The 23,974-nt window shown below is 41.8% G+C and overlaps 1 protein-coding gene across 2 annotated transcripts; it reads right to left on the reverse strand.

Annotated features, from left to right (window-relative positions):
- Positions 1–342: 342 nt before the first annotated feature.
- On the reverse strand, positions 343–20,105 carry LOC109471754 (SPARC-like). 2 transcript variants are annotated; one of them, XM_019771106.1, is made up of 12 exons: positions 19,932–20,105; positions 18,196–18,312; positions 9,264–9,336; positions 7,515–7,624; positions 6,888–7,005; positions 6,030–6,193; positions 5,079–5,262; positions 4,420–4,553; positions 3,908–4,144; positions 2,765–2,866; positions 2,096–2,179; positions 343–1,199 (listed from the first exon to the last, which is right to left on the reverse strand). In XM_019771106.1, exons 2-12 carry the CDS (start codon positions 18,247–18,249, stop codon positions 1,116–1,118), a joined length of 1,344 nt encoding a protein of 447 aa, XP_019626665.1. In that variant the 5' UTR covers positions 18,250–18,312; positions 19,932–20,105; the 3' UTR covers positions 343–1,115. The 2 variants fall into 2 exon arrangements, with proteins under 2 accessions (XP_019626665.1, XP_019626667.1); XM_019771108.1 differs by lacking the exon at positions 3,908–4,144 and having other exon boundaries at positions 19,932–20,099.
- Between the last annotated feature and the right edge of the window lie 3,869 nt (positions 20,106–23,974).

Genomic DNA, 23,974 nt, shown 5'->3' on the forward strand with positions numbered 1-23,974 from the left:
ATTGCCATCAGGCATTGTCAAGTACCGGCCTCCATGTTATGTGGCCAAAGTTTCACCCAGAAAACATTGCAAGGTTGCCAACATGCAATTTTGTATATGCCATGGGTTTAGGTCCGGACTTACAAGGATTTTCATACATATTTGTAATTTGAGGAGCGTCCCTTAGATTATGCTGATTACAACCTTATTTTCATATTGAATATAAGGCAAAGTAAAACAACGAAATAAAAAAAACAACAACTCGAATTCATGTTGTGTTTAAGTTGACAGCAGTATTGCATAAGTGTAGTGTATAACACAGCGTTCTGCATATTGTACAGAGTGACCAAGACAGAAAGTACGTACCGCATTCAGCACACAGCTAACTGAGTTTATTCAGAGATAGAATACATACGGCACACTTGGTACAAGAGCTAAATGATCCTTTTTACTTGAATCACATTACTTGTAACTACAGCGTCATGTCACTTATCAGATGAGAAAGATTCAAATCAAGACTAAGGTAACCACGCCTCTATATGTGTAATAGATAACTTGTATGATTATATCGAAGTGAAGCAGGCTTATGATGAATAATAAAGATACATGCAAACACACATTATATACCTGTAACGTTAATCATTTTCGCATGTCAACGAAAGATATACTAAATACCAAGAAGCGGCATGTGATTGATTGGATAGATAGATATACATATATCAGCATTAATATCGAGCTGATTGCAAACAAATTAATCACACCTTGCATCCATATTGTCACATTGAAAATGGTACATCCCAAGAAATGACAAAAAACAAACATTAATGAAAAAAACAAACACAAAATGAAATAATTTCTGCCTAGAACACAGTACATCTTTTCTCATATATGTCTGACATTTCGTTTTTGTTTCTGTGGCCTCTGACTGCTATAGCCTCTGATGTCACCCAATGGTAAACCACTGGTCCTTAGTTTGAACTTACTGAATGCCCGAGAGAGCAAACCTCCCAATTCCCCTCTCGGAAGGGTCACAGGTCATCAGTGAGTGACATCAGAAGCAAGGTAAGGTTCAACTAAACTGTAGGGAGAAGGTGAACATACTGATTTTACCAGATCAACTAAAATTATCTCAGGACCTAATCCATCTTTTCTTGCTCCTTTTTCTCACGCTCCAACTTCCTCAGACGACGACGTTCTTGACGACGACGCTTCTTCTCCATCTTAAAGATAGATAAAAATTAATATTGGCATGGTTCAACCTGAACAAAGCGCTGATATTCAAACCAAAGTACGAGTCAATTTGATTGAAACGTAGGAATGCTTGGATATTATAAACCTGCCCTAGTTAGACCTGATGACCAGACTGTTCATATCGAACATTTCGACATGATCTTGAAAGTTCATCTGTGCTGGTAGAAGTCATTATGAAACAAGTTTGAACTGCAATATCCAACACAATAAAGTAGACTCACCCAAATTTCCGACTGTACAACTCCAGTCTTTGTCAAGGAATGAGCAATACACATAGAATCGCCTGGATATTCAGTCTCACTGAACAAAGTAAGAATCTTGGACTCAGAACCGGACTTCTTTGCACGAGGGATTAAAGAGGCCATCTACATCGGGGCATTACAACCTTCCCTCAAATAGACGGGGGGCGCCACAGACTTTCTGCAACCTATGATCCACTGCTCACGGAGTCACGTATGTTATCTGCGTGACGTCACGGAAGCGGTGGATTGCTCATTCCTTGACAAAGACTGGAGTTGTACAGTCGAAAATTTGGGTGAGTCCAATTTCTTGTGTTGGATATTACAGTTTATAAACTTGCTTCATAATTTCGTCCTGAGTTTGTGATAACCGTGCTGACGATGTTACCCTGAGTTTGTGATAACCGTGCTGACGATGTTACCCTGAGTTAGTGATAACCGTACTGACGATGTTACCCTGAGTTAGTGATAACCGTGCTGACGATGTTACCCTGAGTTAGTGATAACCGTACTGACGATGTTACCCTGAGTTAGTGATAACCGTACTGACGATGTTACCCTGAGTTAGTGATAACCGTACTGACGATGTTACCCTGAGTTTGTGATAACCGTGCTGACGATGTTACCTTTTCTTTCTCCTCTGGGGACAGCTTCTCTTCCTCCTCCTCCTCATCTTCTTCCTCTTCATCATCCTCAAGAATTTCTTCATCCTGAGTAGAAGTATAACATAATTCTCAGAAAAGGCAAAAGAGTTGTATTAGCAGCTGGTCTTTGTGCCATGTGAGGAGGAGAGGGGGTTTGCAAATTAGTTAACTTCCTAAGATGAACCACGAGAACCACCGTGATAATGTATTCAATTTGGTATAATTGCAGATGGTGTCCAAGTTATCTACAGTCCGTTCTGATAAGGCAACACCGTCTTAATTTTATGGATGACATCCGCGCGCGCATTGATTTTCGTCTGTTCTCAAGGCCTGGGTAGTTAGCGACAATACGGAGCCGGTGGTAGCTCTTGAGTATGGCACCGAGGCTACCGAAGCTCCACGACTGAAGAACTCATAAATTCCGCAAAAAGGAAGCATGTGCCGGCTTGTCGTATACGCTGCTTTAAGTACTGCCGCAAACTTCACAATACCAGCTTTGTATTCCTGTGGTTTTAAATTAGTAGCATTTTTATTTCTGACCAAGATTTTTTTTATTCGCCCGCGCGCACTAGTTTGGGGGTCTTTAGAGGATGTCATCCATAAAATTAAATCGGTGTGGCCTAAACAGCTGACACAGTTCGTATGACGTACCTTTGAACCTTCCACCAGTTCTGCCGGCTGGTCAGCCTGTCCCTTCAGCATTTTGTCCACCAAAGCCCAGTTGCCTGCCTCTGGTTCGTCAGAATCAGGTTTCTGAGAATATAATGGAAAGTTCAGCTCAATAGAAAATCCTCAAAATAAACTGGTTTCTGCTAATCTAAGTGAAAGGTATATATTTTCCCGTCGTCGCGCTGTGGGTCTATTGCCCAATTGCTGACGTCATGACCGGAAGTGGCGTGACTACAAAAGTACATCACTAGTTGGTGACGTCATCACAGGCATGCCAGAAAAAGTCTAAAGCAATAAATCACGCTTTGTATTTTTTGAACTGAAGATATATACGTTTTGGGCTGAGAAAATGAAGGTGATAGGGAAATCAACACATTATAATAGTACAAATATGTTGCTGTAAAAGGACAATGACAATAACAAGCAAACTGCCTCTATAAAGGTGAACAGATGCTTTGAAGCTGCATTATATGACATTAGAACGGAACTAAAAGCAAATGTTCTGTTCGTTTCTTTACAAAGTAAGTATAATCAGCTCTACTCTATTCCAAATACGTGTCATTCAGGAAGTGTAGGTGCCAAACAAAATATGACGCCTTAACAGCGTGTTTGAAACTTGAAATATGGCTCACAGCCACATGTCTTTACATTCTGGTAGTTTGTGGTGGCACCACAAATTGAGCGCAGCTTTTAAGGGCTGTTTTAGCGCCAACCATAAATGATAGAAATGGGAGATAATTGCTCAAATATGTTGAAAAGTGGAAGTAAATTGCCATTTCTCAAATATTTCTTTAAATGAAATATTTCAATTTTTCGTACAGAAAAGTAACATAATGCCCCTTTAACAGGCTACAACAATGTGCTGCTAATTACCAGTACATGCATGAGGGGAATAAGGGGGTGAAGCGCCTGCGAGTGTGGGGTTGAAACCAACTAATAGGATTAAACCCATCAGCTGCGAAGTCGTCAGTGCTGGTCTGTGCTGACATTGCGGACCGCTGACATCTTATGATGGTTGAAAAGGAAACAAAACATGACAAGACAACGGGATGGTTGTGGATGGTTAGGGTTGGATTAATCTTGACAGGGCTTGATGAGGGTGGGGGTCTTGGGATGACGTCATACCGTTTCCTGCCAATCAAAACCCAACATCCGGTCCACCTCGGCCCAGTTCTTTTCGTCCACCGTCATTTCATTCCAAGCTTTTTTCTGCTTGACCTTAAGCTTGGGGGTTTCAGTCAGAGATTTGTCAAAGTCCCTCTTATCAGCGGGATCCTCGATTACGTCGAAATCGTCATAGTCGAAGGAGTCATCGTAATAGTCATCATCATACTCGTCATCGTCATCTTCTTCCTCTACAAACTAGACGACGGACACAAAAGATACAGCAAGAGGGAACAGAATTGCAAACCGAGTCAAACTTCAGCAGACCCGCTGGTAACCCTATGTTAACACGTACATGTAACATACGACTTGTGTCTTGAATCGCCTCGATCAAGGTAAAAGACGACTTTACCAAACAAACGACGACAGTAACGACCAGCCTGTCGAAAAGTCGTACTTACATTCTAGCTTGTTTGTTTGTTTTCATGTAAATTAGGAGATTAAAGCAGAACGGTTGATCTGGTCTACTGTACCTGAGGCGGGGATGCTGGCGGCATGCCCGGATCGGGCAGCTTATCCAACATTTCCTTGAAGTTGGTCTCCACCATGACCTCCAGAGCTTCTGGTTCCACCAACATGTCCATCTGCATCTTCTTCTCCTCCTCATCTGTGGGAAGAAACACTTCAAGAATCAAGGATTCACTTTTTGATTAGACCTGTCTTAAGTAAGAACCGCTGCCAGAAAGTGCCCTGCAGTTCCAGAACAAGCTGCTAGGGGGACCAAACCCACGCCACTTATTCCTGACAGGATAAGCTATCTGTCACCAAAAAGTCAAGACCATAGTTTGTTCAGGACAAAAGATACAAAAACCGGAAGTTCTGCTGCAGTACCAAGGTCATTCACCAGGAGGCCCATATTTGACATTGATCTTTCTCTTTCTACGACCTACAAACATACCAAATATCATAACAATCAATAAAAGCGTTATGAAGTTATGCTGACTACAAAAGTGCTGAAACACACAGACAGACACACAGACACGCCAAAAACAATACCTCCATTAAATAACTTCTAAGCTCAAGACTTAATAAGAATGCATTTCCATAAATATACAGTCGTTGAGGTGGTCATTAGGTTCACCTGACACATGAATTTTTCACAAACGGGACACAAGTGTAATAGTTGTCGCACCTCTGTAAACTCCCAAGCACGTGTACCACTCCTCCCTGTTAACACCTTTGTCTTTGTTCGTGTCACATTTGCGGAAGAATGCTTCGGCGCAATGCTCCATGGGCATCAGCGCATACCGGAAGTCCTTCAGGTCACGTCGGCCCAACTTTCCATCTCCTTTCCTGTCAAGTTGATCATATTTCCACTGGAATAATAATAAGAAATTGTCAGGTTATTGTCAGTAATACTTATGTAATTTGTAACTGAATTGTAGTTGTAATTTTAACATAAAATGTGCACTAGTCTAGCGCAAAAAGTAATGTTTATGCACAAGCTATGTAACGTTATATGCCGTGCTTTACATTTTTATAATATGTATATGATTGTAAAAAAAGCTTCCAAAAGCTTCCAACTTAGTGTACTCAATGTATGAAGTATGTTTTTTTTTTCAACTAAACCATTCATATGTATAAGAAACAAAAGAACGCCTTTATCATCTCTTTCATTTGTATTGAATATTTTAGTAGGTTGTATCTGCTATTGATATATACCTATGATGATTTTTCGAACTTTGATAAATAAATGTTCTTTTCTCTATGTTTCTGTTAACTTGCATGTTTTCCTCATATACAGTAATAGATTTTTATGTAGATACCTATGGGGTCATGAATTGATGTTACGCAATGGTGATGTACAAGTGGACTTCTATCACGTGGTGAGCACGGGCGGGGCACGACCTGTCTTAGCCAATCAAGTGTGAACTTGATCCGCCCTGACCAATCGCAACGCGGATCTACACGTGCTCCTAAATTTGCCGCGTCTTTCAGAATTTCTCGGCCCACTCGAACGAACCACCGTAGCGACCGGTCCGAAACAATTCACCCATTTTTCTGGTATGAATGACCACGGAGGTATACATAAAAACCTTTTCGTAATACGAAAATAGTGTAATATGTATATATAAAAACCGACCTTGGCGAGTTTGGCGCGCTCCCTGTCCGTCATGACGAGAGTGGCGCCGGACGTGATGTTACTGAGCTGCCCGAACTCGTCTATCTCCTTCAGGTGGAAGAACCATTCCATGAGGCGGATCGGGAACTGGGACTTCTCGTACTCCGTGCAGGGCTCCTGTTTGGCTGGAATGAGGGAGGAATGACAATGACAATGAAGTTTATTGCATAATTCACGCATGGGCCAAATGCACTACGTTAGCTAACTTGGGACAAGCCATGAATGAATGAGCTGACTTGGGTACAAGAATAGACGAAGCAGTTGTTACATTTGTGTGCTACATCTCTATCTACAGGATCTCTTCTCTCTTTTTGAAACATGTATGAACAAATTTACATAGTTTTTCATTTACACCGTAGCGGTTGGATGTCATAATAATGTTTGTACAATTCTATTTTCGGCGAGTATGCATATTTCTTTTCTAACTGTAAGGAGCTAATAAAGGATTTTCCGGATGTCATTGTATAACGCACATTCTAAGTCAAAGTCTGCTTCATCACGTCTGCTTCATCCTCTACACAGTTATAGTTACATAGAGTGCAAATTCTGTTATTTGCGGGAGTCTGAACACTCACTATATGTACACAGCTCTTATACGCAAGCTCTATGCAACATTACCCATTCATGGCCCGTAAAAGAGCGACATTTACCAACAAATTAAAGCATCCTTTGTGTGTATCCAAGTCGAGATGACAAGTACTTAGCGACTGTTAATAAAAGTTACTAAATACTTTTAAGGAATTTAATCAAACGTAACATTCATGATGAATCGATTTTCACTCCTTTGGAAGCGTCCTACTCTTCCTCTGTAGTTCTTACCGATGCACTCTCCCTGGTAGGCCACCTCGATCCGTCTCTTCTTGCGGCACGCCTCCACGTGGAGGCGGCACATGTTGTCGTACGTGCGGCCGTACACACTGCATACCGGCTCCATTTCCTGTGAAGGAACAACCGAACAGTGTCTTACTCATCACAAAAAGCACGTTCTTCCCATTCACCAGTTTACTATCCCCAGAATGCAATGCGAAAACAGGGGTCTAAACTGCATTTGCATAAGCAAATGCATAATGTTTACCTCCGGACATTGTCTGCTCTGTTAATTCTTACTCAAACACATTCACATACATGTACTACTAGTATATTATATCTGGTGACAGGAGCAGAGCAGACCACGAAATTGCAACATTATGTAACCCAACACCAGTCACCATGGTGACAGACGTCAACAAACCATGTCATTGGTCAGGTCATAGGTCACTGTTTGGAGAAGAAGAAGAAGAGGAAGAAGTAGAGGAAAAACAATAATTATGTTTTCCTTCGGTAAACATAATAAGGTCCAAGAGGATTCAGTAAGAAAGTAATCTTGATTCTCCTCTTTACAAAATCACAACTAAGCAACATTAGAGCATTTACAATTGCAGTTTAAATTCCCAGGGTAATACTTACACGAGGACAGTTTGTTGGGCAGATACATTTCGGCCTGGGGTTGCCTTTACTGTAGTCCACGGTACACATGGCGCCCGGCGGCTTCCTACACTTGAAGTTTTCACACACATCTGAAACATGCAAAACCTTGGAGTTCAGGAGGGGGTTCAAGGAGAAGCCATACAGCTGGCCTGATGATAGTGTCATATGTTTGGAAAGAGAACAAAAAGCGGTTGGCACATGTCAAGGCAGGCAGTAAGAATAAACAAAACGGTGCTCTTATCTTGAAAGTTCATCTGTGTTGGTAGAAATCATTATGAGACAAGTTAAAACTGTAATATCCAACACAATAAATTTTCGACTGTACAACTCCAGTCTTTGTCAAGGAATGAGCAATTCACCGCTTCCCGAGGGATTAAAGAGGCCATCTACATCAGGGCGTTACAACCATCCCTGAACAGAGACGGGGGCGCCACAAACTTTCTGCAACCTATGATCCACTGCTCACGGAGTCACGTGTGTTATCTGCGTGACGTCACGGAAGGGGTGGATTGTTCATTCCTTGAGTCCAATTTATTGAGTTGGATATTACAGTTTAAACTTGCTTCATAAGAACGGTGCTCTGATTCGGCGTATGGCACAAGATATTGATACTGTAGGAATGGGGGGATACATGTATACCGCTGTATATGAATCAACCCACACACTTACCTACCCACCTACATACACACATACACACTCCTATACCACATACACATTCATAGGTACCTACCCACACACCTACTTTAACACCTACACATACCGACACACACACACACACACACACTACCGTAAACCCTGAGCTGAACCCCGAGATAAACGTTGGGTTTGTTTTGGTGTTCAGATAATCGGGACTTGGCGACATATCCAATACAGTACAATGATCGAATAAAAGATTACATGTACTTTCTAAACCCTTCCCCAGCCTCATGGGAACTATGGTGGTGTCTAGAATCGTCCCTGAGACACTACGTGAGCTTGACTCGTGAACCGGGATCTAATATTGCAGTCAAGGGCGAACTTAAAACAACATTCCTTGTTGTCTGGCTGACTTGGCGCGCTCCGCCATTATACGTCATTAGTCTAGATAAACAAGCTTCTATGCTGTACGGACGTTTTCTAAAACTCCTGTAATCGGAACAGTACATGTTACCGTGGTAACCCGTAATACTCGTCAACTTGCCATATCAGTCAAGGACAAGTTGAAATTTAACCCTTCCCTTAGGAACACAAATTTAATTTCTTTGGTTAACGGATTTTTCTAAAAAAATAATGGAGCGGGCGGGCGAAAAAAATAAAAATAAAAACAGGCTTAGGCATCCTATTATGGCCCAAAATGGCACGATAGGAGCCATGAAGTCAACACACCAGGCTGGTTCAAAATCTAAACAATGAATTTTGTACTTTTAACGATACAATTTTATTGCAAGATGGAATAACTGTAACAACTAGGAAGAAAATGATTGTTTTCAACTGTTCAGGGCAAAATATGAGCATTTTGCAGCTGATTCTTAATTTTTTTTTGCAAATGAGAAAAAAAATGAAGCGGGCGAATCCGTTAACCAAGAAATTAAATTGTTGTGGCCTTATCATGATATCACTCGTAATGCTGGTTTACAGTGGGCGTCCACTGACGTAAGACCATACGGAGGGTACCTCTGGATTGCTGTCCGATATTATTTTAGGACCAGGATTTCGCGCAGACGCAGTAGGTTCTACTGACGTACTTACCACGCGTTTCTGCGGCGTTTGAGTCAGGAATCTTCGGATCAGATCCGGGCTTCACATCGTCCAAGTCCCGTGCCTGGAAAACACAGACATGTTGTTATTACCTTCACCAAGAAGGTTATGTTCTTATATGCATTGTTATGAAACTTGGTAGGTGGGTAGGTCTTGATGAGAAATGTTTAGATTTTGGGCCCCCTGGCGGCTTTAATTGGTACTGCAGCAGAACTTCCGGTTTTCATACTTCGTGATCTATACACGCTAGGGTCACGAATTTTGGGTGGTAGATAGCTCTTGTGATAGGAAAGAAGTGATGTGAGTTTGCGCCCCCTGTCGGCTTGTTCTGGAACTGCAAGAGCATTAGTTGAAAAATCTTCGAAGGAGGATTACTCAAAAACGGGTTGACGGATGGTCGTGATTTTTGGTGTGTAGGTAGCTAAAGCGATGCTTGACATAATTAGATGACAAGCATGCAAATCAGGAGCTAATTTGCATAATTAATGAGAAACGTCTGCAATTCCATACTATGGTTATTGAACGGAATTTCGTACTTGAGGCATTTGGAAGTCAAGTGACCTTGAACATCATCAAACATAACTTATTCCAATCAGAATCTCATTTGCATACTTATGCTAGAATAGCTTTCTTTGTTCAAAATAAGACTGTCATTGGGTGCAGAATATAAACAACTGATATAACTCATGCGAACTTATTTGCAAAGTACATGAGACAATGAAACATTTATAATTTCTCAGTCATAAAGGTTTACATTATTTGGCGAAGGTCGGGGAACTAATCTTTCGAGGTCTCATCAAGACATACCCACATACCAAATATCAGGACAATTCATCAAAGCCTTGTCGAGTTATCGTGTTGACAGACACATAGACAGACACACACGAATGTCATCGAAAATATAACTTTCTTGGCGAAGGTAATGAAAGTGAAAGTGATCTCGAACCAGTCTAGCTCATTGAAGAGCTAATCTTCCACTGGTTGTGACAGAGAAGACAGACACCATGTACAGTATTTACAGGTTCATTGTACCGGGGAAATTCCCCTAGGTCTTTTCGACAATCGCAATGAACAGTGGACCACGGCTTAACGTCCCGTCCTAAACAGTAGCGTGTATGTCGGATGAGCGGGATTCGAACTCCCAACCTCTTAGTCCAGAGACAGGATCGCTAACCACTGGACTACGCACGCTACTCTAGATCATTCCAATGATGAAATATACAAGTTTTGGCATGTACATGTACACAGATGTTTTAGACACAGTTTGCAGATGAGGTCACCACCTACATACACATGGCCACCTTCATTGCGTTTCCCAATATTTTCGACCAAAAATTCGGCAAAAGGATTTCTGTCTAGCTGTCAGATTTGCATCACAAATACGACTCCTCTGGAATCACAAATGAAGAATCCCGGCTATGTGTCTTGTTTTCCCTGCAAACACTGAAGCTTCGACTAACAGCGCCATTCCGATGTCTCATGCATCCCGCCCATGTGACAGGCAGGCTGACCAACCGGCAACTACCGAAAACATAAGTGATTTCAAGAGACAGATTACCCTAAACACCATTGTTCCTCACATTATCATTATACCTAATACCAGAGAACAAGATATACATGTAACAGTAACCACCAACCAAGATATGTCGCAAATTTTGGGACCGCTCACAAACTTTTTGTCAGCAAATAACCCTCGTTTTTAGGACTACTTGCAACTAATGAGCGAAGAGACAATAATACTTAATAGTATACCAGTAAATGTAACAGTCGGGGTCTTGTTTCAGTGGTATCGTATCTTATGTTAGTCAGCTTGAACATGTGCAAATCAGCTTGAGAACAATGCCTGCCTTGAACTCGGAGACCAGACGGGAAGTAGTGGGTGTTTGCTGGTGATATGGTCTGCTTTTTTTAATACTCACTTCACTTACAACAGCTGTCAGAGTCTGTGTTTGTACTGATATGGCAGGACGTATGACGTGCCATGTTAGGTTTGGCCCTATGTTACTGAAAGGTATGGCCCCATTTCTGTGGTGTTATTAAGCCATGTATGCATTGGACGAGATTTTAATTTTTGATACCTTTAAAAAGGTAGATAAAAGAAGCCATAAAAAGACTTAGATGAGAAAGAATGAAAATTATTCCTTGTGCCTACCAATGTTAACCTCGTCTTCCAGAAAGTATCATTCCCCACGAAGCATGCATATTATATATGGGAATAAATCACATAGCTATGTTTGATAATCCTCGCCTTTCCCACTCTTTCACACGTCCTAAGTATGATATAGGCACCATTTACAAGGAGTAAAATGTTGCGCGTAGGAACAGCCATCGCGTGAGAAAGACCACCTATCTAACACTTGATCTGGTCCGTTGACCCAAGACCCCATAGGTCATGGCTTCCTCCGCCCACGAACTTTAAATAGTCTTGTGATGAGAATTGACCACGTGTGACATTAAATCATGACCGGGGCGGGAAGACAAATATTAGCCAGAAGCAAACAGCGGCCTGCTGAGGAAAGTGGTGAGGATGAGAACATGGGGCCGAACTGTGTTTCACTTTCTTCCTTACGCTTGGATTAAGTAGAATGTCTCAAGTTTCCGACTTTAAACCTGATACTGAGACGGTCAAAGACGTCTTGCCTCAAAATCTATCAAACTATGTGAGAAATATTTCTCCAGGGACTATCAATGTTTCTGATGTGGCCCAGACACCACTTCAGTACTGCAAACGGCTAGAGTCTCGGCTGTGAAGTGTTTCAGACGTTGAACAAGTCCTTTCTGTCATTTGGAACAGTGTAGGTAACATAACAAATAACCAAAAATGTTCGCGCGTGACAATCAGAGACCAGGGAAATTAGCTCACAGGTAAACAGAGATTGGGTTGCACAAATAATGGTTCGGGCACACACTGATAACGGCATTTTGTGAACCATGTCTGTTTATACTAAGGCTTAGGGAATGGTATTTTGGAATTCGAATGGAAAGGCATAAACGCTTTAAAACCCTTGGAAAAAGCGAAGCTATATTCTTTATTGTATACTATCACTCGTTGTTGGGAGTAGTTTGGATGCCATACTGTTTCAGGGGTGAAACCTGCTATGACACCCTGAGTTAGACCGACCTGGAGAAACTGGCTCAGTGAGGCGATGGTTTGTCAGAATTTTTTGTAAGAGTAAAAAAAAATTCGATCCCCTGAAACCCTTTGAGAATTCTTTTCACAGACGCATTGACCTGATGGCAATGATATCATACTTATCCAGAAGACTACTCTTCTTTTCGCGTGGATAAAACAACAACACCTGCAACACGTCAGACAGAAGAGGGAAATTCTAACTATCGTCTTGTCCTGAAAGTCTGTTTGTTTGAATGACAGGGTGACGATAGGAGAAGTAAGGGCAGTCAAACAGCAGACAAGCTGTTACATCTTACTGACATTCCCTCCCACCTCACCTTAACAAACATGGAGCCTACCTCAGGAATTTGAAACCGAGCACACAGAAGCGGGACAAACAAAGCAGCTGTTTAAAAAAATACCAGTGAGCAAAGGGCTGCAAAAAACGGAAAAGGGCCATGAAATAGTTTATGGCAAGAAATAACGAAGAAGAATGAAAAAAGAAATGTAAGGGACACGATTTGCCATGCAAGTAACAAGAGGTTATAAAAACACAACAAACATCACTGGTATTCACGGCCCCGCACGTGGTCAGAAGTGGTGTGACCTTACGTATTCAGACATAGTTTTAGACATAGCTAGATTTGGCGTATATACAGCTGGCGTATATAACACGTCTGAAGATATCTGATTCCTGTCACGTAAGTTAGGCCATGTTGATTTGATTATATGGATGACATCCTCCGGGAACCCCAAAACTGATGCGCGCGTGCGAATAAAAAGTTTTGCAAAAAAAAGTAGTTTTCATTATGAAATCTACGTGGTCATGAGGGTTGAACAAATGGGACAGAATATGGTTTGGCGAATAATCTAGTCTTCAAGTTCATTTCTTTACAATTTCGTCTTTTTTCGCTTGATTTTGGCATTCTACGACATTGGTATGGTTTTTTGTATCTTACGGTATATTTTTGCTCATTTTGTACAACGTTTTTGTACGATTTACAGTATGGTTGAAAACTTTTTTTTTTGAAACGGCCGAAAATTCATGCGCGCGCGGATGTCATCCATATAATCAAATCAACGTGGCCTTATCATAGAACTTGCACATTTTTGCCACACTGAGCTAAGTACAGATTACAACAAACATGATGAACAAATAAAAATATACAGTTAACACTACAATATCAACTTCTCGCTTTTAAATATGGTAGAAATGAATAAAAAATATATCGGTGGTTTTAAACAAACAAACAAAAACTCGTGTGCAAACTGTGTAATATCAAAATTAAAGAAGCACAGACAAAAGGAACATGCTAATAGACGCTTATCGGGCCCTTAGTAAACATGTAGGTCGACCAACTATGTTAAATAAATGATAACATTGAGGGTTCAAAAGTATTATTGTTGCCCCCTCTAAGTTTGCTCGCTTTGTAACCAAGAGGCCGGGTCATACCAAAGACTTTAAGAATGGTACACATTTCTTTCTCTGTTTAGAACTCAGCACATATGAGAAAGAGTGTGGGAAGGTCAAACACACAGCACTACCAGCGGACTAGCCCCTGCTGTAGTGCCTTGCACAACTGTGTGTCGCCCAAGGGCTACAGAAATGGAGATGGGCACCACCCTACGCTCTGCATAAGAGCATGGGAGCATGGGACCTCTAATAAACAGGAAACTGGTTTCTTTGGTTTACTTACAGAATGAGGTAACGTCGGCCGCAAAGTTCAGATGTTAGAATAAGAGAAAAGCACGCGATGTGGTCCGAGATTTCCGCTTTTAGGCCACACCGACTTTATTTCATGGATGACATCCGCGCGCGCATTGATTTTCGCCTGTTCTAAAAAAAAAAGATCACGCTCTCCGCCTCTAGACTAGGACTCATGTCCATGGTAGTTAGTGACAATACGGAGCCGGTTGTTACACTGGATCGGATGGCACCCAGGCTAACGAACGACGGCAAGAACTCGTGCTCTTTCATAAATTCCGCAAAAAGCCAGCATGTGTCGGCTTGTCTTATACGTCGCTATGTACAGCCGCAAATTCACAATGCCATTACCAGGTTTGTATTCTTGTGGTCTAGTAGCATTTTTATTTTGGGCCAGAATTTTTTTATTCGCCCGCGCGCACTAGTTTGGGGGTCTTTAGAGGATGTCATCCATAAAATTAAGGCGGTGTGGCCTTAGAGACAACTGGTGGGCGCACTCTATATAAAAGGAAATGTTTCGTAATTTTCTGGGGAATATTTGTTTTCAACAGTAAACATCTACAGGGGATGTAAGGGTTTCGTCAAACATGGAACATGAGAGGGGTGCGGTTAGGGCGATACCATTATCTGCACCAAGAGAAGACTGATGCAGAACGACTCGTGCTTGGAGAAGTCATGGTCAAAACCATTGTACATGATCACGTAGTATCCAACTAGAGGACAAGAAGACCGTTGGAGAAATTTGCTGGTTGTTGACGTGGTTAATATTATTAATGCTCCCTACCAAGAAAAAACAACTTTACTACTAAAATCAAAGAACCCACATATTATAGAAGAAGTGGGTAAATTCATCTTCCATTGCCGAAAAAGAACAAGTCAAATCCAGTAAAACTAGTACCATGTATGTTGTAGAATACAGTATAATGTTACGGGCGTAGATATAGTCTCACATACCACTGTATTTTCTTTCTTATGTTGTTTGTAACTGCAATTAGCCCTCGGGCATGTATTTGCAGTAAACTTTCATTATTTTACTTGTAATAAGGTCTAGTCTTTCTCAGTACACAAAACTGAAGTAACCATACCCACCTCTATCATTACCATATCAATCGTTAGACTGTGGTGCCTTCCATGGTTTAGTTAATAGTTAATCTCCGAGGTTCTGTCAACTACAGGTATTTGAGTAAGGGCCATCGAAGAATGTCAACACTTTGCTCGCATTCCATCGCCCGTGGAAGTTTACAGTTTATAGATCGGTGAAGGGCATATATAGCGGAAAGTACTTGGTCAGTAGCAGTTGAAATGATCTAAGATTAAGACTCCTGGGCCGCCACATTGGAACGAGTATGTCAATTGCCATGTCATATATTGAGAATCGCCGAATTTTAAAGTCGCAATTAGTGAAAGTGGCAACACAGAGAACACTATGTGCCCTGCCGTGTTCAATAGTGGTAGCTCATATGTAGTAAACACTATGTGTCCTGTGGTGTTCAATAGTTGTAGCTCATATATAGTAAACACTATGTGTCCTGTCGTGTTCAATAGTTGTAGTCATATATAGTAAATAATATGTGTCCTGTCGTGTTCAATAGTGTAGCTCATATATATAAACACTATGCGCCCTGTCGTGTTCAATAGTTGTAGCTCATAGCGAACACTACGTGTCCTGTCGTGTGTGGCAGCTCAAGGTAAAACACTATGTGCCCTGTCGTGTGTGGCAGCTCAAGGTAAAACACTATGTGCCCTGTCGTGTGTGGCAGCTCATAGTAAAACACTATGTGCCCTGTCGTGTTGAATTGTGGCAGCTGACGGTAAACAAAGCGCCCTGTTGTGTACAATCGTGCCAAATCTGAAGGGCCATAAAAAGCGGGAGAGCCAAATGGAGATGTTTGCTCCAGTTCTACAGTGTGCAGCCGTCTTCTCTGGTATGTGAAGCCGACTTGTGGACCCAGACCAAATATTGCGTGGCCTCTCGTCCAAACAGAACAGCAATCGGGTGAGACTCTTTGCTGGTATCTAAATACAGATTTAGAATCTCTGTGACTCATAGTCTCTTAGCTTTGCCTCTGAAAAATACTCGTTAGTCGGTCGGCTGGCGTGAGCTAGGTTCAGGTGCCACTTCTCAATCAACGGTTCTGAGCAGGCTAACCTGGAGACCACGTACATGGGACGAGAAAACAACCATAACGATTTCGTAGTATCATTCGTTATTTAAAAGTTCCTTATAGAAGAAAAGAATCTGTTAGTTACACAATCCCAGAAGAAAATATTAAGTGTAATGACTTTTCTTTGCAAAATCATGCCCAAAGGCGAATTGCTTTTACAGTCAAAGATACTATTTGGCACAATACAGTAATAGGAGAAAGACAACTACTGTCTGAAAAAAATATACTTCTACTACTACGCTAGCTATTATAAGGTTTGACTTCTTCTTTGAAGACAGTGGATAATGAATAGTCCCACATTACGTATAACGAGTGGATTTTGTGATCTTAGTAAAAACGTAGTCTTTTCTAAAAGTTGAAAGTATGGAGAAATTGTGGCGACTGTGCTAAGAAAGCAAAGTTTCTTGATAACAACAGGTAAGCCTTGTCGACTTGATGTTTTTACTCATGCGGGCTACACCTGAGATCACCCTTGTTCGCAAACTGCTGATTCTGCACCTGACATTCGGTTATCAACAATTTTTGCCTTTCTCTCCTGACCTGTTGTACGTGTGTCGACTATGCTTGGGGGTCAAAAGTCTCTAAAGTTTCCACCGGCGCTTGACGTGTAGAGTAACGCACCTGTACTAACGTGGAACACCGCAATGTTTACAGGCCAGCATGAGTGAAAACAAAGCGACTCAAAAACACTACAGGACCACCCGCGCAAGGGAAGTGGAGACTGTACAGCCCATATCACTGGTCACCATTTCTGTACTCAAACGGCTACCAGTTCGACAAAATTAAGATGAAAAGACCACACTTTTAAAACGTCCACATCTCGCCAAAGGTCACGGTGTGTCGTTACGGAGGCGACGAAAGAACGCGGACAGTCAGTGTTTTATTAGCATATTTTACGACGCGAGTTCCATAGCACGACTGCATTTCCTTTGGGAAAGTCAAATGTTATATTCTCTAACTTGTTGTGGCATGCATGTCGATCAAAGTATACGCCAAGCTGTGCATAGTATGAAAAATATACAAACCTGTTTTAATAGGACAAGCTGCTGTTTACGTCAATTTGTCAAAAGAACAGTTAAAATAGCAACTTAATTAGAATTGGCAAAGTACCCTATCTTTGTCAGCATTGCCACGGACAAGCATACTGTTATCGATACCGATGTATTTAATACAGTAAAATTTCGTTCTTAAATACACTCAACATAAACTTGATAAAACAGACCTCATCATCATCTGTCGGACTTGTGTTATTTTTGTACTCCCCGTTTCCACGTCATTTTATCCGCCATGGGTGAGTCCAGGCAAGAAATACTCCGCTCACGTAATATGCCAACTAATCTAGACAACTTTGCTGATGTTTATGAAGACTATAACATATCATCAGCACCCACATAACAGCAGTTGCACGGTTAACAAGGCATGTATGGAGTACTGTTCGCACCTCTGGGCTGGTGCCCCAATCGATTGCCTACACCTTCTCGATCGCATACAAAAGAGGATTTGCGTGGCCATAGGCTATCCTCTGGTCTCCAAGTTAGACCCCCTTTCACATAGATAAAATGTTGCCTCTCTATCCCTCTTTTACAAATATTTTCCACGGTCATTGCTCTGCAGAACTAACCCAACTACTTCCAACACTCAGGACTTTTAAGCGTTCCACTAGGTTTTCCACTAGCTCACACAACTTCACCATCCAAATTCCTTGTTCGAAATCTTTTTACAGTGACAGTTTCTTTCCCCGTAAGGTCAAGCTTTGGAATTCCCTCCCTGACAAGTGTTTCCACCAATTTACAATTTGCAGGCTTTCAAATCAAACGTTCACCGCCATCTCTCGACATAGCCATGTTCCTCTCATATTTCTAGTCCAATGCCTAGAAGTGGTCGTATATGCCTTGCATTGAACCACTCCGTTAAGAAAAAAGGCATGTCTGAAGCTCCTACCTGAACCAAAGTCAAAGCAACCAGCACGGCGACTGTCAGTCTCCAAACCGCCATCGTCACACTTCTGTCCCCGACGTTATCACGGATGTGTACTGCTCTCCCACGTCACCTAGCGACCTTCAAGAACAAAAAAAACTATTAATTGTACATATGTCATACAAATCGGTGCAATAGGTCAATTGGCAGAGTGCTCGCTTTGTAACCGGGAGGTCGTGAGTTCAAACCCCGGCCGGGTCATACCAAAGACTTTAAAAATGGTACACACTTCTTTCTCTGCTTTAATAGCACTCAGCACATATGAGAAAGAGTGTGGGAAGGTCAAACACACAGCACTACCAGCGGACTAGCCCCTGCTACATAGTGACTTGCACAACTGTGTGTCGCCCAAGGGCTACAGAAATGGATATGGGCACCACCCTACACTCTGCATAAGGGCATTTTCTTCCTTTCATACAAATCATCATAACTAAAAACTATTTATTGTACATATGTCATACAAATCATCATAACTAAAACTATCAATTGTACATATGTACCATGTACAGTCGATAAGGCTGTAGGATAACGTAATGTTCCCACTTTTCTCCTGCACATCAGAAACTATTCCATTCTGAAGGATCATGTTTCATGTTTGTGTGTGTGCCTTTGTACACCTTGTTACGCCGCCATCTTGATCCTGTTGTTTTTAATCTTTTAGACGCACTGATTTTAGTAAAGCATGGAGTGAAAAGAGGACACTAAGAGGAGAGAAAAGATCCAGTGTTACAATGGAGTGATGGAAGGTTAAATTGGGCCTTCCTGGGGGGGGGGATTATGAATTACGCAAAATTTCCACCGACAAGTCTACGACTTTACGCTTTGCAGTTAATGTTCCACTACGAATTACGTTGGTTTTTGGGGAGACTGCCTACGTATTACGAATACTAAAAATGCCTGATTACGCATTACAAAAAAGGGCATGCAGGCCCCCTTAAATAGCACCCACCAAGACCCCCCCCTTCCCCCAACACCCCAACACACACGGGGTGGTGGCCTCTCAGGGAATGGCATCTCTCCAATGGTATGACCAGTAAGACTGGACAAACATAACCTGCAGGCGTCACCCGGACAGTCTGCCATGACTTTACCTCTGGTATGTTTAGCTGAACCTCTAGCATTTGTAGAGGCGTCTGTTAACTTGTCGTGTAAGAATAAGTCTGCATTTTGGACCTACGGTGTCTATAACATTCCTTATGATATAGTCGGACAATTGGGCCAAAGATATACCATAAGAGCTGAGCAATGTGCAAAGTATTTGTTGCTTAACGTGTTTTGTATTAGTATATATAGGCTGGAATTAGACATTTTGGGTTTCGCGTGCGCTGAATATCGCTACATGTTCTGATATGTCACGAAACGGTCGATGTTGAGGTCAAACCAAGAAGGCTATCACAAAACAAACAAGAAAGGCGCGGCCTCTGCAACAGGTAACTTACACGGTACAACACAGTCCAACCAGGTGTAAACATGATAGCTATGAGTCTACGTCTTACAATAAAGGCACCTTAAAAAGTACCAGCACAAGTTCAACGATAGTTCACAGGATATGACTCCTTCTTGTATGCATGTCGGTAACTTAAGTATGTATGCAGTCCGCCACCCTGGCAGTACAGCACAGAACAAACATGCAACCTCAGACCTGCACTCCTGTCTGCACTCTGTACTCTAGCTTATCTAGACATCTTGGCTGGTCTTACCTGGGAACTTGTCAATCGGGATCGTCGAATCGACTTCTCGGGGGTAAAAAATGCCCGGCCTATTAACGCAGAGCCGGTCTGTGCAGACTGTACCCCCACACACGGCCACTCTCAGGGGAGAACCAGTACAGAACGTCGGGGAATTTCCAGTGTTGACTCTACTAAGTACGGCCCTGGGAGAATGCCGACCGATGATTGGTCCACTGGAGCCCCCGTGGACCACAATCCGCCAAAGTAAACACGAAGCGCACACAATCAGGGTAAAGACATGGAGAAAATGTAACGGGTAAAGTTACGCCTCTCTTTACCTTAAGGAGGAAAAGCAAAGCGGGAGGTAGAGTTCGGCTATTTGTTCGGCCGGGCCAGCGCGGACGTATCGTGAATAAATCTATTATAGACGCAGGAAAAGAGATCTTCCTGACTCTTTTATTTGTAAACCAGACCAGGCGAACCGCCGGCCGTGTTACATCCTGTCGTGGCGGCAAAGTAAATTTTGTGTGGCTTATCTAAAGACGGTCCAGTGATGACGGGACGGCTGGGGGAGTATGGTAGAAGGGAAACACACGATTTTCGATTTTAAAAACCGCGATGGAAAATTCAAGGAAAACTAGAAAGGCCGACATTTGTTTGGGAGCAAATACAGCATATTTCAGTCCATCTCCCTCCCACGCAAAAGTGGACTATTCCAAACTTACCCCAGTGCAAAACTGGCAAAGGTTCTCAAATAAATGAATCAAATAGTAGCTATATGAGAACAAAGATGCAACATCAAGTTCTTTGAATCTCGAAAGCTTTACTAATCTTATTACAGGTATGCAAAAACTAACAATGATGAGATTTGATACATTTTGAAGGTCTTAGGCACATAAAATTGAATGTGTGGGTCATTACGCACCACTTAGGTGCAATGTGACCTCAGGTAACCCGCAATGGAACACGTGTTCTATGGATGGAACCGGCCATTCTTTAGGTAGAACATGGAACGAGTACAGCACTTTTGGCCCTTTTTTTGCTGAAAATAGCCATTAAAGTCTCCCAAATGAGTCATTTGGAAGTGGTGTATGCCAAATACATGACTGCTATTCTGTAGACACACGTTCAAGGTACCCTTATACCGAATGTCATATCATTTGGTTGTAATACCAGGGCTCAGGATCCAAAAATCCATTTTTTGTCGAAAAATGCCCCAAAAAACCTTCATAAAATTTTTTCAAAGGCATGTTTCAAAAAAATGAAACAAACGTCTGGGGGTATTTGCCCACTCTACCTCCATGCCAAATTTCAGGTCATTTGGCTGAATGATGGCGGAGTTGAATCCCTTTGACTGTTTGGCAGGAGGAGAAGGAGAAGAAGGAGAAGGAGGAGGAGAAACATGAGGGAACACAATATATTTCATCCATACCATGGTATGGACTGAAATATAATAAGACATGCTTGAAACGTCAGCATTTAATAAAGTTAGTGTTTCATGATGTGTGCATGTAATAATAATACTTTATTGACCACAATCCAGGTACATGGCAGCGTATAAAATCGCTGAATTACGTACTACAGACTGAACAATAAAGTCGTCTGTGTGTGTGTTTGTGTGTTTGTGTTTGTGTGTGTGTGTGTGTGTGTGTGTGTGTGTGTGTGTGTGTGTGCATATTTGTGCATGCGTGCAGCAGCGACTTACACGTTCGCCTTAATACAACTTGAGCAAACGTAACCCAGTACAGCTTGAATCACACACCAACAGCATATCAAGTGGAGTTGATTTAGTGTGTGTGAACAGCTTGTCATAACTTAACATTTCTTCTTTTCTCTTTCATGGTACTTTATTATAAGTTTACACATCTGTCAATATCACATTTACCTATTTCTAGATCTAATCGTTTCTTTTTAAATGTCCATTCCCGGGACACGGTGGTGGGCTACTGTAGGTGACATGGCCAGGCGTTGTGGCCTTGTTTTCGTCTAAGGCCACACCGCCTTAATTTTATGGATGACATACACGCGCGCATAGATTTTCGATTGTTCTCAAAAAAAAAAGATCACGCACTCTGAGGCTCTGGCCTGGCTCTAGGCCTGGGTACGGTCCATGGTAGTTAGCGTCAACAGGGAGCCGTTGGTAACTCTGGAGGATGGCACCCAGGCTACCAAAGCTCCACGACTCAAGAACTCAGTACATACGTACAGTGTCAATTCATAAATGCCGCAAAAAGCCAACATGTGCCGGGTTGTCGTAAACGTCGCTATGTACTACCGCAAATTCACAATATGCCAGCTTTGTATTACTGTGGTTTTGTGGCATTTTTATTTTATATTTTTTTATTCGCCCGCGCGCACTAGTTTGGGGTCTTCAGGGGATGTCATCCATAAAATTAAGGCGGTGTGGCCTAATCTAAGTAAAGCTGAGTAGAGGGGCAGATATCACCATTCAGTTTGGCCAATTCTTCTGCACCAGAAAGTCATAAGGGTCTGCCTCACAAGTATACAAACAGAAAAGGGAGTTTACCAGCTCAAAATCAGACAACGGCTGACAACAGTAAACAAATCCCACTTTTGACCTCATTTCCTTCATATGGCCTCTCTGGTCATGCAAGGCCTAATCACTCAGGTCTCTCATTACGCCTACTAAACTGGTGAAATAAACAAAACGTGAGCAAAGTAGGAAATTTTCGACCTTACCTGTCAGTATAGCGTTACCACTATAACGTTACAAATCACATATTCCAAAAAAAATCATTCTCTATTCGTTGTCAGATTCAACCCATAGTAATTTAATAAAATGCCTCAACACCTCAAAACACAGTGAAAAGCAAGCTGTTAAACGTCACCGGGATCATTCCGATGCCTTCTTGTCCTATGCAAATGAGGTTTAGACCCCTGTTTTCGCATTGCATTCTGGGGATGGGAAACTGGTGAATGGACCTAACCTCTAACTTCCGTCCTCGAAATAAGATCTATTTCCAACCAGTAAAACGAGCTTTCCACCAACTACATGTCCGGGATGCGATTCTTCTTATTCTTAGTTAATTTTATTAGAGTGCCACATTGTGACATTTCCATCCTAAACTTGCAGATAGAGAAAAAACTATTCTTCTCTTAACTACCCAAAACTATTTTGGAAAAGATGGGACATTACGTCTTCCATAGCTTACAAAGGAGAAGTCAAACCCTTCAGATATAGTTTTGGACATAGCTATAGCTTTAGACTATTACCTTTTATTGTGTAGTTTTTGAAACTATTTTGTGCTCTGTGTAAATGTTCTTTATCCTTTGTTCTCTGCAATTATCCTTCGGGCATGAATTTGCAATAAACCTACTAATTGTTTACTTCTGACACCATGCAGAATTAAGGAGTGGAACTAAATATGTATGACGGGTTTGGAAATAGATTGAAAACCTACGTTTGAGTGTTAACAAAGAAAAGCAAATCAAGCTATCTAAGTAGTTCAAAGACTGACAGGACTCTAGATCATGTTTACACATTGTGATTATTCCAAGAATGTACGTATAAACACACGGAATTGAGTATCAGCGCGCTCAGAACTGGATGGAATGCTATCTTTCTGTCCTGTCTGTGTGCTCACTCCGCAGCGCCACCTGGCGACTCAAAAGAATAATGTCTGCAGCGCAATTCTGTCCCACCACCAGCAGTTTCCAATAGACTTCGCCAAATTATGTTCGGCCCACAAATGTCAATCTTATCTCAACACAGATGTCTATTTATTAAAAGCATTTACTCATAACTTATGTAAATGATCTCCAAATTTGAATAAGTTATGTTTAATAATATTTACCTTTAATTAATTTCCAAATGCCGCAAGTATGGAATTCCCGGCATTAACCACTATGGCACCAATTATGCAAATAGAGTCTTCATTACTCCATGAAATGTCATGGAGGTTATATTTTCAGTTGCGTTTGTCTGTCATTCTATCTGTTGGTCAACAAGATAACTCAAGACCTCATTTGCATAATTAATGAGGAAATCCTAGAATAGACTCCCGATACCCCCAACGTTACCCAACCCTCATGACACTTCCCCCAGGTTACCC

This window comes from Branchiostoma belcheri, unplaced genomic scaffold (assembly GCF_001625305.1).
Source record: "Branchiostoma belcheri isolate BF01 breed outbred unplaced genomic scaffold, Haploidv18h27 scaffold258, whole genome shotgun sequence".
In the NCBI taxonomy this organism is placed as follows: domain Eukaryota; kingdom Metazoa; phylum Chordata; class Leptocardii; order Amphioxiformes; family Branchiostomatidae; genus Branchiostoma; species Branchiostoma belcheri.

What these genes read in the sequence shown, in the direction of transcription:
- LOC109471754 (XM_019771106.1), bottom strand. Translation starts at nt 18,249, where the DNA reads ATGGCGGTTTGGAGACTGACAGTCGCCGTGCTGGTTGCTTTGACTTTG. An exon ending in AGCGCGCCAAACTCGCCAAG is followed by an intron (nt 5,263 to 6,029) that starts GTCGGTTTTTAT and finishes TTATTATTCCAG; the next exon opens with TGGAAATATGATCAACTTGA. An exon ending in CCCCAGAGGAGAAAGAAAAG is followed by an intron (nt 1,200 to 2,095) that starts GTAACATCGTCA and finishes TCTATCTTTAAG; the next exon opens with ATGGAGAAGAAGCGTCGTCG.